Raw genomic sequence first — 14,111 nt, forward strand, 5'->3', positions numbered from 1 at the left:
AATAAAAATGTAGGTAACAATTTCTAAATGAATTGAAAAAAAAAAATACATCAAATCCACCTCTTTTTTTTTTTTTTTTTTTATGTTTAATTGTAATTGCTTTATTATTTAAATTTTCCTTTTCATAATTTCACAAATGTCTCTTCTATTGTGATTCATAATCACATTAAAACTATTTACTTTTAATTATTCACAAACTTTTTTTAATCTTTAAATAAAATTATTATATTATAGGCCTACATTCAAATGAAGAACATATTTTTAAAAATTGTGAATGTGAAAAAAGAAAGCACAGTTAGGAAGAAACATCTAATTTCTTTAATATTTTTTTGTTCCTGACATGTACATTTTTTTTATTTTAAATTTGTAACAAAAATATTTTAAATTCTTTTACTATACAGGCTTTTAGCATATTTGAAAATGTTCATACAGGTACTCATTTATTTAAATTGAAAGAAGAATGTAAACTATTCTAAAAAAAATTAATATACAATACTTACCCACACATATACAAATATATATATATATATATATATATAGGTATATATACACATTGTTATGATCCTTTTGACTCAGAACCGGTCACAACAGAATGTGACAACATATGTTCCAGAAGCTTAAAGTCGGGACGAACAAAATCTGCCCTTGTGGAGCATCACCAGAAAATGCTGACCATGTCCTTCAAAGCTGCATACTATATCAAGAGGCTCGAACAAGACTGTGGCCCCAAAACCTTCCTATAGAACAAAAACTATACCGAGAACTGCTTGATCTGGACATCACTGCGCACTTTATCTCAGATATAGAATTACTGATCTGAACCCTCCGACATGTAAACTGAGAACGAAGAAGAAGAAGTTATGATCCTCTCTATCTGGTTATTTGCAAACACTGCTGCAAACGCTGTTTAAAAGGAAACATCAATATAGGCTAACTCAAGAACTTGATATTTCTGCTCCAAATAACTTGATACTTCAATGAATGTAATAAATAACAGCCAAATACTGTACGCTGGTCCTAGTATACCACCAAATATATATGTACGAGTCTTTATATTGAGTACTGTAAGTGTGATTTACCTTTTAATACCGGTATATTTATTTTGTTACCAGTACTTCAATGTTCTTTTTTAATTGGCAGCAAATTTTTCATAATGATTACATTTTTTAAAATCATTTTGTATTTGAATTTTTTCCCCTTATATATTGCCCGTTTCTTTGTCCAGAAAGGGTTATAGTTTTTAAAATATAGCAGTATTTACAAGTGCCAACTGGCACATGAATGAAACATTGTGTCGAGTATTTTTTAATGATCGCTCATACATTGCAGAATTATTTCTCTTTTTCTTAATATTTAAACTGTGACAAAATCAGTTTGTGTTATTTCATTTTATATAGACCTAGTTGACTATTCATGGCAAAATGAAGAATGCTTTAATAAAAAATTAATGTCAATTTCTAACTAAGAATTTTATTAGGTGAAATATTTAAAGGTTGATAACTCTGCATACACACATTTATTTAGGATAGTTTCTCTTAGTATGCTAGATAATTACCATCTAGTTAGAGACAAAGTTTATTATTAGAAATAAACTCATTTCCTAGTGATCAATGCAAAGTCACTTGTAAACAAATTTTGGTATGAATGTGTGACAAAGTAAAATCAAGACTCCACCTACACATTTTGTGTAGATGAAATAGATATAGTTCTTGAGAACTTGGTTATATTATAGTTATGGCCTAATCTTCTTGAAAAGATTATGGTCCTAAAAAGAACCTGGTTTAGAGGGTGGCCCTGAAAAGGACCTTTTTTTTTCTCCTTCAAAGTGGAGCAAGTTTTTATGCTTTGGGAGCTGCAGCTTTCTTTGTGGCTTTAGGCTTTTTGGCAGCAGCTGGTTTCTTGGCAACCTTTGGTTTAGCTGCAGCTGGTTTCTTGGGAGTCTTAGGCTTCTTTGGTTTGGCAGCTGCTACCTTCTTGGGTGATTTGGCCTTTTTGGGTGCAGCTGGCTTCTTGGCAGCCTTCTTGGGAGACTTGGTGGCAGCTTTCTTGGCACCTGCAGCTTTCTTGGGCTTAGCAGCGGCAGCCTTCTTTGGAGATTTGGGTTTCTTGACTGCAACTTTCTTGGCCTTGGGTTTCTTTTCAGCTTTCTTCTCACCAAGACGGAAGGAACCAGCAGCGCCAGTACCCTTAGATTGTTTCAAGGTTCCAGCCTTTACACCAGCTTTAAGAGCGGCCTTCAGACGAGCGTTAATGGCAGTTGGGTTGTCACCGACTTTGTAGTTGGCAGCAATGTATTTTAAAATGGCCTGGCGTGAAGATCCTCCGCGTTCTTTCAGCGCTACAATGGCGGCTTGAATCATAGCCTTGTATTGAGGATGTGCTGCTGGGGCCTTAGGCTTGGCAGCGGCTTTCTTCTTAGGAGTCTTGACTGGAGCGGGTGCAGGAGCAGCGGCGGTATCATTATCGGCCATATTGACGAGTGATGAAGAGAACGAGACTGGGAGAGCGTGTGTACGAGTGCAAGCGAAACAACAGAATGTCAGCGAGAAGCGAGGCCCCCGGTTTATATACCCGTGCGCGAACATATCGGAGAGCACTACGTCACAGCCTATCGCAGCCAACCAAAGTTAACCGAAGCGGACGCGAAATCATTCACTTTTGTACCATATGGGTCCAGAAATATTTTATTTAATAAAAATTCAAAACAGTTAATGCAATCGCATAACTTTGAATCGATTCTCCGTTTCACGACCTTTCATTTCATATATTTTTTGCATTTCTTTAAATACAATTTTCATTTTTAAAAGTATGAAATAATGCACATTTCGTAGGTCAGCTAGCAATTGTTGGCTTTCAAAATAATAATAAAGTGATAAAAATCATAAAATGAAATGACTTTTAATGTTTATCTTTTAGAGAAAGAACTATATTGACAAATTAATGCATAACAATCGTGAAAAAAGAGCATTTATATATTTTAAATAATTTTTTTCTACATGCACTTTCGCACACTTTGACATCCATCTGGTTGTTATTCACGCTTACGAATTCTATAAAATCGTTTTAATAAAGATAAAACAACATTAGTTCTAAATGATAATTTCATTCTCGAACTTTAAATAATCATTTAAGCCTTTGGATTTTATATTTTGATTTTGATTTACTTATTAAATCATTTTTTTTTACACTCCATCACTATACAACTGGGCCGTCATTTTTTGAAGTCTCGTATCACTGCCATAGCTCTATAGTCTAGTAAATAGCTCTAGATCTAGGCGGGGGATTGTCAATTTTACAACAGATGATTAAGCAAAATAATAATCATATTTAAAGATAGTCTTTAATGTATTAGAATAAAATGAATATCTCTTTGATGTTACTGCTAACATCGTTTATATTTCCATTTTTTTTTAGTCAAAATGTTAGATAGACATAATCGACCAAATATAGTCATGAAATATTTTCCACCATTTTTTTTTTACTCTCTCTAGATCATAGTAGTAGGCCTATTTCATCTATGCATGACTTATATTAATACTTCTTTATTGTTTGTTTAACCATAATAAGAACTCTATAAATTCTTTTACATTACATTAGTTTATTATGTAGAAAATAAAAGAAACAGGTCAATTATACTGTGTCAAGTCAATATAACTTATAGACCACTCTACCGTAGGCCTATATATACCTATTAGTTAAAGACATGCATAGGTGAGGCCTATATTATCTTTAAAAACCCCCTAAGCCACACACACACACACAAAGAAATCATATTATTTTAGTATTTTGTTTTTAACTATTACTTTGCATAATGTTTTAAACACATTTATGTGAGACAAGGTGACCAGCTATATCTTCTTACACTTATATATTATCTGTGTTTCTAATGAGCTACAGATACATTTAATCTGTCTGAAAATCATAGGAGTATAACAACATACCACTATACAAGGTTTTTAAAGAAAGAAAAGACATTTAACAACTATTCAAAATGTTATAATCTATATAGATTGCATGGCATAAATTATTGAAGTTGAAAATAGCTTTATGTACATGTGTGTACAAAATGTAATCTACATATTGCTAGGCAATCATTTCTGGAGTTTAAAAATAACTTTATATGTTCACATTCAGCTTGGTCTAGATTAAAGATGTTTTTGAATCCAATTTTAAAGTGCAATTTAAAGTTTTAATGGATATATTAAATATGGCTGCCTGGTCATTTGCTATGCATTCGCTTAACTGTCGTCTCAATGGAACCGGCTTCGAACAATGCCCTGCAGCTATCCCCTAGCATCCTGATGGAGATTTGGGCTAGGATGTAATAATGATGAGTTTTGAAGGAACATCTCAAACATGTACATAAATTTTTTTTTAAAGCCCTTGCCACCATCTTTTATTGGCCACTTTTATTTAATATAAATATAAACTGTTCTTTGGACTAGAAGGATGTTGTTTTTTTTCTTGATAATTTAAACCAATAAAAATGTAGGTAACAATTTCTAAATGAATTGAAAAAAAAAAATACATCAAATCCACCTCTTTTTTTTTTTTTTTTTTTTTTTTTTTTTATGTTTAATTGTAATTGCTTTATTATTTAAATTTTCCTTTTCATAATTTCACAAATGTCTCTTCTATTGTGATTCATAATCACATTAAAACTATTTACTTTTAATTATTCACAAACTTTTTTTAATCTTTAAATAAAATTATTATATTATAGGCCTACATTCAAATGAAGAACATATTTTTAAAAATTGTGAATGTGAAAAAAGAAAGCACAGTTAGGAAGAAACATCTAATTTCTTTAATATTTTTTTGTTCCTGACATGTACATTTTTTTTTTTTTTTAAATTTGTAACAAAAATATTTTAAATTCTTTTACTATACAGGCTTTTAGCATATTTGAAAATGTTCATACAGGTACTCATTTATTTAAATTGAAAGAAGAATGTAAACTATTCTAAAAAAAATTAATATACAATACTTACCCACACATATACAAATATATATATATATATATATATATAGGTATATATACACATTGTTATGATCCTTTTGACTCAGAACCGGTCACAACAGAATGTGACAACATATGTTCCAGAAGCTTAAAGTCGGGACGAACAAAATCTGCCCTTGTGGAGCATCACCAGAAAATGCTGACCATGTCCTTCAAAGCTGCATACTATATCAAGAGGCTCGAACAAGACTGTGGCCCCAAAACCTTCCTATAGAACAAAAACTATACCGAGAACTGCTTGATCTGGACATCACTGCGCACTTTATCTCAGATATAGAATTACTGATCTGAACCCTCCGACATGTAAACTGAGAACGAAGAAGAAGAAGTTATGATCCTCTCTATCTGGTTATTTGCAAACACTGCTGCAAACGCTGTTTAAAAGGAAACATCAATATAGGCTAACTCAAGAACTTGATATTTCTGCTCCAAATAACTTGATACTTCAATGAATGTAATAAATAACAGCCAAATACTGTACGCTGGTCCTAGTATACCACCAAATATATATGTACGAGTCTTTATATTGAGTACTGTAAGTGTGATTTACCTTTTAATACCGGTATATTTATTTTGTTACCAGTACTTCAATGTTCTTTTTTAATTGGCAGCAAATTTTTCATAATGATTACATTTTTTAAAATCATTTTGTATTTGAATTTTTTCCCCTTATATATTGCCCGTTTCTTTGTCCAGAAAGGGTTATAGTTTTTAAAATATAGCAGTATTTACAAGTGCCAACTGGCACATGAATGAAACATTGTGTCGAGTATTTTTTAATGATCGCTCATACATTGCAGAATTATTTCTCTTTTTCTTAATATTTAAACTGTGACAAAATCAGTTTGTGTTATTTCATTTTATATAGACCTAGTTGACTATTCATGGCAAAATGAAGAATGCTTTAATAAAAAATTAATGTCAATTTCTAACTAAGAATTTTATTAGGTGAAATATTTAAAGGTTGATAACTCTGCATACACACATTTATTTAGGATAGTTTCTCTTAGTATGCTAGATAATTACCATCTAGTTAGAGACAAAGTTTATTATTAGAAATAAACTCATTTCCTAGTGATCAATGCAAAGTCACTTGTAAACAAATTTTGGTATGAATGTGTGACAAAGTAAAATCAAGACTCCACCTACACATTTTGTGTAGATGAAATAGATATAGTTCTTGAGAACTTGGTTATATTATAGTTATGGCCTAATCTTCTTGAAAAGATTATGGTCCTAAAAAGAACCTGGTTTAGAGGGTGGCCCTGAAAAGGACCTTTTTTTTTCTCCTTCAAAGTGGAGCAAGTTTTTATGCTTTGGGAGCTGCAGCTTTCTTTGTGGCTTTAGGCTTTTTGGCAGCAGCTGGTTTCTTGGCAACCTTTGGTTTAGCTGCAGCTGGTTTCTTGGGAGTCTTAGGCTTCTTTGGTTTGGCAGCTGCTACCTTCTTGGGTGATTTGGCCTTTTTGGGTGCAGCTGGCTTCTTGGCAGCCTTCTTGGGAGACTTGGTGGCAGCTTTCTTGGCACCTGCAGCTTTCTTGGGCTTAGCAGCGGCAGCCTTCTTTGGAGATTTGGGTTTCTTGACTGCAACTTTCTTGGCCTTGGGTTTCTTTTCAGCTTTCTTCTCACCAAGACGGAAGGAACCAGCAGCGCCAGTACCCTTAGATTGTTTCAAGGTTCCAGCCTTTACACCAGCTTTAAGAGCGGCCTTCAGACGAGCGTTAATGGCAGTTGGGTTGTCACCGACTTTGTAGTTGGCAGCAATGTATTTTAAAATGGCCTGGCGTGAAGATCCTCCGCGTTCTTTCAGCGCTACAATGGCGGCTTGAATCATAGCCTTGTATTGAGGATGTGCTGCTGGGGCCTTAGGCTTGGCAGCGGCTTTCTTCTTAGGAGTCTTGACTGGAGCGGGTGCAGGAGCAGCGGCGGTATCATTATCGGCCATATTGACGAGTGATGAAGAGAACGAGACTGGGAGAGCGTGTGTACGAGTGCAAGCGAAACAACAGAATGTCAGCGAGAAGCGAGGCCCCCGGTTTATATACCCGTGCGCGAACATATCGGAGAGCACTACGTCACAGCCTATCGCAGCCAACCAAAGTTAACCGAAGCGGACGCGAAATCATTCACTTTTGTACCATATGGGTCCAGAAATATTTTATTTAATAAAAATTCAAAACAGTTAATGCAATCGCATAACTTTGAATCGATTCTCCGTTTCACGACCTTTCATTTCATATATTTTTTGCATTTCTTTAAATACAATTTTCATTTTTAAAAGTATGAAATAATGCACATTTCGTAGGTCAGCTAGCAATTGTTGGCTTTCAAAATAATAATAAAGTGATAAAAATCATAAAATGAAATGACTTTTAATGTTTATCTTTTAGAGAAAGAACTATATTGACAAATTAATGCATAACAATCGTGAAAAAAGAGCATTTATATATTTTAAATAATTTTTTTCTACATGCACTTTCGCACACTTTGACATCCATCTGGTTGTTATTCACGCTTACGAATTCTATAAAATCGTTTTAATAAAGATAAAACAACATTAGTTCTAAATGATAATTTCATTCTCGAACTTTAAATAATCATTTAAGCCTTTGGATTTTATATTTTGATTTTGATTTACTTATTAAATCATTTTTTTTTACACTCCATCACTATACAACTGGGCCGTCATTTTTTGAAGTCTCGTATCACTGCCATAGCTCTATAGTCTAGTAAATAGCTCTAGATCTAGGCGGGGGATTGTCAATTTTACAACAGATGATTAAGCAAAATAATAATCATATTTAAAGATAGTCTTTAATGTATTAGAATAAAATGAATATCTCTTTGATGTTACTGCTAACATCGTTTATATTTCCATTTTTTTTTAGTCAAAATGTTAGATAGACATAATCGACCAAATATAGTCATGAAATATTTTCCACCATTTTTTTTTTACTCTCTCTAGATCATAGTAGTAGGCCTATTTCATCTATGCATGACTTATATTAATACTTCTTTATTGTTTGTTTAACCATAATAAGAACTCTATAAATTCTTTTACATTACATTAGTTTATTATGTAGAAAATAAAAGAAACAGGTCAATTATACTGTGTCAAGTCAATATAACTTATAGACCACTCTACCGTAGGCCTATATATACCTATTAGTTAAAGACATGCATAGGTGAGGCCTATATTATCTTTAAAAACCCCCTAAGCCACACACACACACACAAAGAAATCATATTATTTTAGTATTTTGTTTTTAACTATTACTTTGCATAATGTTTTAAACACATTTATGTGAGACAAGGTGACCAGCTATATCTTCTTACACTTATATATTATCTGTGTTTCTAATGAGCTACAGATACATTTAATCTGTCTGAAAATCATAGGAGTATAACAACATACCACTATACAAGGTTTTTAAAGAAAGAAAAGACATTTAACAACTATTCAAAATGTTATAATCTATATAGATTGCATGGCATAAATTATTGAAGTTGAAAATAGCTTTATGTACATGTGTGTACAAAATGTAATCTACATATTGCTAGGCAATCATTTCTGGAGTTTAAAAATAACTTTATATGTTCACATTCAGCTTGGTCTAGATTAAAGATGTTTTTGAATCCAATTTTAAAGTGCAATTTAAAGTTTTAATGGATATATTAAATATGGCTGCCTGGTCATTTGCTATGCATTCGCTTAACTGTCGTCTCAATGGAACCGGCTTCGAACAATGCCCTGCAGCTATCCCCTAGCATCCTGATGGAGATTTGGGCTAGGATGTAATAATGATGAGTTTTGAAGGAACATCTCAAACATGTACATAAATTTTTTTTTAAAGCCCTTGCCACCATCTTTTATTGGCCACTTTTATTTAATATAAATATAAACTGTTCTTTGGACTAGAAGGATGTTGTTTTTTTTCTTGATAATTTAAACCAATAAAAATGTAGGTAACAATTTCTAAATGAATTGAAAAAAAAAAATACATCAAATCCACCTCTTTTTTTTTTTTTTTTTTTTTTTTTTTTTATGTTTAATTGTAATTGCTTTATTATTTAAATTTTCCTTTTCATAATTTCACAAATGTCTCTTCTATTGTGATTCATAATCACATTAAAACTATTTACTTTTAATTATTCACAAACTTTTTTTAATCTTTAAATAAAATTATTATATTATAGGCCTACATTCAAATGAAGAACATATTTTTAAAAATTGTGAATGTGAAAAAAGAAAGCACAGTTAGGAAGAAACATCTAATTTCTTTAATATTTTTTTGTTCCTGACATGTACATTTTTTTTTTTTTTTAAATTTGTAACAAAAATATTTTAAATTCTTTTACTATACAGGCTTTTAGCATATTTGAAAATGTTCATACAGGTACTCATTTATTTAAATTGAAAGAAGAATGTAAACTATTCTAAAAAAAATTAATATACAATACTTACCCACACATATACAAATATATATATATATATATATATATAGGTATATATACACATTGTTATGATCCTTTTGACTCAGAACCGGTCACAACAGAATGTGACAACATATGTTCCAGAAGCTTAAAGTCGGGACGAACAAAATCTGCCCTTGTGGAGCATCACCAGAAAATGCTGACCATGTCCTTCAAAGCTGCATACTATATCAAGAGGCTCGAACAAGACTGTGGCCCCAAAACCTTCCTATAGAACAAAAACTATACCGAGAACTGCTTGATCTGGACATCACTGCGCACTTTATCTCAGATATAGAATTACTGATCTGAACCCTCCGACATGTAAACTGAGAACGAAGAAGAAGAAGTTATGATCCTCTCTATCTGGTTATTTGCAAACACTGCTGCAAACGCTGTTTAAAAGGAAACATCAATATAGGCTAACTCAAGAACTTGATATTTCTGCTCCAAATAACTTGATACTTCAATGAATGTAATAAATAACAGCCAAATACTGTACGCTGGTCCTAGTATACCACCAAATATATATGTACGAGTCTTTATATTGAGTACTGTAAGTGTGATTTACCTTTTAATACCGGTATATTTATTTTGTTACCAGTACTTCAATGTTCTTTTTTAATTGGCAGCAAATTTTTCATAATGATTACATTTTTTAAAATCATTTTGTATTTGAATTTTTTCCCCTTATATATTGCCCGTTTCTTTGTCCAGAAAGGGTTATAGTTTTTAAAATATAGCAGTTTTTACAAGTGCCAACTGGCACATGAATGAAACATTGTGTCGAGTATTTTTTAATGATCGCTCATACATTGCAGAATTATTTCTCTTTTTCTTAATATTTAAACTGTGACAAAATCAGTTTGTGTTATTTCATTTTATATAGACCTAGTTGACTATTCATGGCAAAATGAAGAATGCTTTAATAAAAAATTAATGTCAATTTCTAACTAAGAATTTTATTAGGTGAAATATTTAAAGGTTGATAACTCTGCATACACACATTTATTTAGGATAGTTTCTCTTAGTATGCTAGATAATTACCATCTAGTTAGAGACAAAGTTTATTATTAGAAATAAACTCATTTCCTAGTGATCAATGCAAAGTCACTTGTAAACAAATTTTGGTATGAATGTGTGACAAAGTAAAATCAAGACTCCACCTACACATTTTGTGTAGATGAAATAGATATAGTTCTTGAGAACTTGGTTATATTATAGTTATGGCCTAATCTTCTTGAAAAGATTATGGTCCTAAAAAGAACCTGGTTTAGAGGGTGGCCCTGAAAAGGACCTTTTTTTTTCTCCTTCAAAGTGGAGCAAGTTTTTATGCTTTGGGAGCTGCAGCTTTCTTTGTGGCTTTAGGCTTTTTGGCAGCAGCTGGTTTCTTGGCAACCTTTGGTTTAGCTGCAGCTGGTTTCTTGGGAGTCTTAGGCTTCTTTGGTTTGGCAGCTGCTACCTTCTTGGGTGATTTGGCCTTTTTGGGTGCAGCTGGCTTCTTGGCAGCCTTCTTGGGAGACTTGGTGGCAGCTTTCTTGGCACCTGCAGCTTTCTTGGGCTTAGCAGCGGCAGCCTTCTTTGGAGATTTGGGTTTCTTGACTGCAACTTTCTTGGCCTTGGGTTTCTTTTCAGCTTTCTTCTCACCAAGACGGAAGGAACCAGCAGCGCCAGTACCCTTAGATTGTTTCAAGGTTCCAGCCTTTACACCAGCTTTAAGAGCGGCCTTCAGACGAGCGTTAATGGCAGTTGGGTTGTCACCGACTTTGTAGTTGGCAGCAATGTATTTTAAAATGGCCTGGCGTGAAGATCCTCCGCGTTCTTTCAGCGCTACAATGGCGGCTTGAATCATAGCCTTGTATTGAGGATGTGCTGCTGGGGCCTTAGGCTTGGCAGCGGCTTTCTTCTTAGGAGTCTTGACTGGAGCGGGTGCAGGAGCAGCGGCGGTATCATTATCGGCCATATTGACGAGTGATGAAGAGAACGAGACTGGGAGAGCGTGTGTACGAGTGCAAGCGAAACAACAGAATGTCAGCGAGAAGCGAGGCCCCCGGTTTATATACCCGTGCGCGAACATATCGGAGAGCACTACGTCACAGCCTATCGCAGCCAACCAAAGTTAACCGAAGCGGACGCGAAATCATTCACTTTTGTACCATATGGGTCCAGAAATATTTTATTTAATAAAAATTCAAAACAGTTAATGCAATCGCATAACTTTGAATCGATTCTCCGTTTCACGACCTTTCATTTCATATATTTTTTGCATTTCTTTAAATACAATTTTCATTTTTAAAAGTATGAAATAATGCACATTTCGTAGGTCAGCTAGCAATTGTTGGCTTTCAAAATAATAATAAAGTGATAAAAATCATAAAATGAAATGACTTTTAATGTTTATCTTTTAGAGAAAGAACTATATTGACAAATTAATGCATAACAATCGTGAAAAAAGAGCATTTATATATTTTAAATAATTTTTTTCTACATGCACTTTCGCACACTTTGACATCCATCTGGTTGTTATTCACGCTTACGAATTCTATAAAATCGTTTTAATAAAGATAAAACAACATTAGTTCTAAATGATAATTTCATTCTCGAACTTTAAATAATCATTTAAGCCTTTGGATTTTATATTTTGATTTTGATTTACTTATTAAATCATTTTTTTTTACACTCCATCACTATACAACTGGGCCGTCATTTTTTGAAGTCTCGTATCACTGCCATAGCTCTATAGTCTAGTAAATAGCTCTAGATCTAGGCGGGGGATTGTCAATTTTACAACAGATGATTAAGCAAAATAATAATCATATTTAAAGATAGTCTTTAATGTATTAGAATAAAATGAATATCTCTTTGATGTTACTGCTAACATCGTTTATATTTCCATTTTTTTTTAGTCAAAATGTTAGATAGACATAATCGACCAAATATAGTCATGAAATATTTTCCACCATTTTTTTTTTACTCTCTCTAGATCATAGTAGTAGGCCTATTTCATCTATGCATGACTTATATTAATACTTCTTTATTGTTTGTTTAACCATAATAAGAACTCTATAAATTCTTTTACATTACATTAGTTTATTATGTAGAAAATAAAAGAAACAGGTCAATTATACTGTGTCAAGTCAATATAACTTATAGACCACTCTACCGTAGGCCTATATATACCTATTAGTTAAAGACATGCATAGGTGAGGCCTATATTATCTTTAAAAACCCCCTAAGCCACACACACACACACAAAGAAATCATATTATTTTAGTATTTTGTTTTTAACTATTACTTTGCATAATGTTTTAAACACATTTATGTGAGACAAGGTGACCAGCTATATCTTCTTACACTTATATATTATCTGTGTTTCTAATGAGCTACAGATACATTTAATCTGTCTGAAAATCATAGGAGTATAACAACATACCACTATACAAGGTTTTTAAAGAAAGAAAAGACATTTAACAACTATTCAAAATGTTATAATCTATATAGATTGCATGGCATAAATTATTGAAGTTGAAAATAGCTTTATGTACATGTGTGTACAAAATGTAATCTACATATTGCTAGGCAATCATTTCTGGAGTTTAAAAATAACTTTATATGTTCACATTCAGCTTGGTCTAGATTAAAGATGTTTTTGAATCCAATTTTAAAGTGCAATTTAAAGTTTTAATGGATATATTAAATATGGCTGCCTGGTCATTTGCTATGCATTCGCTTAACTGTCGTCTCAATGGAACCGGCTTCGAACAATGCCCTGCAGCTATCCCCTAGCATCCTGATGGAGATTTGGGCTAGGATGTAATAATGATGAGTTTTGAAGGAACATCTCAAACATGTACATAAATTTTTTTTTAAAGCCCTTGCCACCATCTTTTATTGGCCACTTTTATTTAATATAAATATAAACTGTTCTTTGGACTAGAAGGATGTTGTTTTTTTTCTTGATAATTTAAACCAATAAAAATGTAGGTAACAATTTCTAAATGAATTGAAAAAAAAAAATACATCAAATCCACCTCTTTTTTTTTTTTTTTTTTTTTTTTTTTTTATGTTTAATTGTAATTGCTTTATTATTTAAATTTTCCTTTTCATAATTTCACAAATGTCTCTTCTATTGTGATTCATAATCACATTAAAACTATTTACTTTTAATTATTCACAAACTTTTTTTAATCTTTAAATAAAATTATTATATTATAGGCCTACATTCAAATGAAGAACATATTTTTAAAAATTGTGAATGTGAAAAAAGAAAGCACAGTTAGGAAGAAACATCTAATTTCTTTAATATTTTTTTGTTCCTGACATGTACATTTTTTTTTTTTTTTAAATTTGTAACAAAAATATTTTAAATTCTTTTACTATACAGGCTTTTAGCATATTTGAAAATGTTCATACAGGTACTCATTTATTTAAATTGAAAGAAGAATGTAAACTATTCTAAAAAAAATTAATATACAATACTTACCCACACATATACAAATATATATATATATATATATATATAGGTATATATACACATTGTTATGATCCTTTTGACTCAGAACCGGTCACAACAGAATGTGACAACATATGTTCCAGAAGCTTAAAGTCGGGACGAACAAAA

At 32.1% G+C, this 14,111-nt stretch overlaps 3 protein-coding genes across 3 annotated transcripts; all 3 read right to left on the reverse strand.

Moving 5' to 3' along the window:
• Nucleotides 1-1,514: 1,514 nt before the first annotated feature.
• LOC129924913 (histone H1-delta-like) lies at nt 1,515-2,656 on the reverse strand. The gene has a single exon (XM_056022326.1). It carries the CDS (start codon nt 2,583-2,585, stop codon nt 1,839-1,841), a length of 747 nt encoding a protein of 248 aa, XP_055878301.1. The 5' UTR covers nt 2,586-2,656; the 3' UTR covers nt 1,515-1,838.
• A 3,349-nt stretch (nt 2,657-6,005) lies between these two features.
• Nucleotides 6,006-7,147, reverse strand: LOC106071616 (histone H1-delta-like). The gene has a single exon (XM_056022329.1). It carries the CDS (start codon nt 7,074-7,076, stop codon nt 6,330-6,332), a length of 747 nt encoding a protein of 248 aa, XP_055878304.1. The 5' UTR covers nt 7,077-7,147; the 3' UTR covers nt 6,006-6,329.
• Nucleotides 7,148-10,490: 3,343 nt separating this feature from the next.
• LOC129924927 (histone H1-delta-like) lies at nt 10,491-11,638 on the reverse strand. Its single transcript, XM_056022378.1, has one exon. The coding sequence runs from the start codon at nt 11,565-11,567 to the stop codon at nt 10,821-10,823; it is 747 nt and encodes a 248-aa protein (XP_055878353.1). The 5' UTR covers nt 11,568-11,638; the 3' UTR covers nt 10,491-10,820.
• Between the last annotated feature and the right edge of the window lie 2,473 nt (nt 11,639-14,111).

The sequence above is a fragment of the Biomphalaria glabrata genome, chromosome 3, assembly GCF_947242115.1.
Source record: "Biomphalaria glabrata chromosome 3, xgBioGlab47.1, whole genome shotgun sequence".
Lineage (NCBI taxonomy): Eukaryota > Metazoa > Mollusca > Gastropoda > Planorbidae > Biomphalaria > Biomphalaria glabrata.

What these genes read in the sequence shown, in the direction of transcription:
- LOC129924927 (XM_056022378.1), bottom strand. Translation starts at nt 11,567, where the DNA reads ATGTTCGCGCACGGGTATATAAACCGGGGGCCTCGCTTCTCGCTGACA.
- LOC129924913 (XM_056022326.1), bottom strand. Translation starts at nt 2,585, where the DNA reads ATGTTCGCGCACGGGTATATAAACCGGGGGCCTCGCTTCTCGCTGACA.
- LOC106071616 (XM_056022329.1), bottom strand. Translation starts at nt 7,076, where the DNA reads ATGTTCGCGCACGGGTATATAAACCGGGGGCCTCGCTTCTCGCTGACA.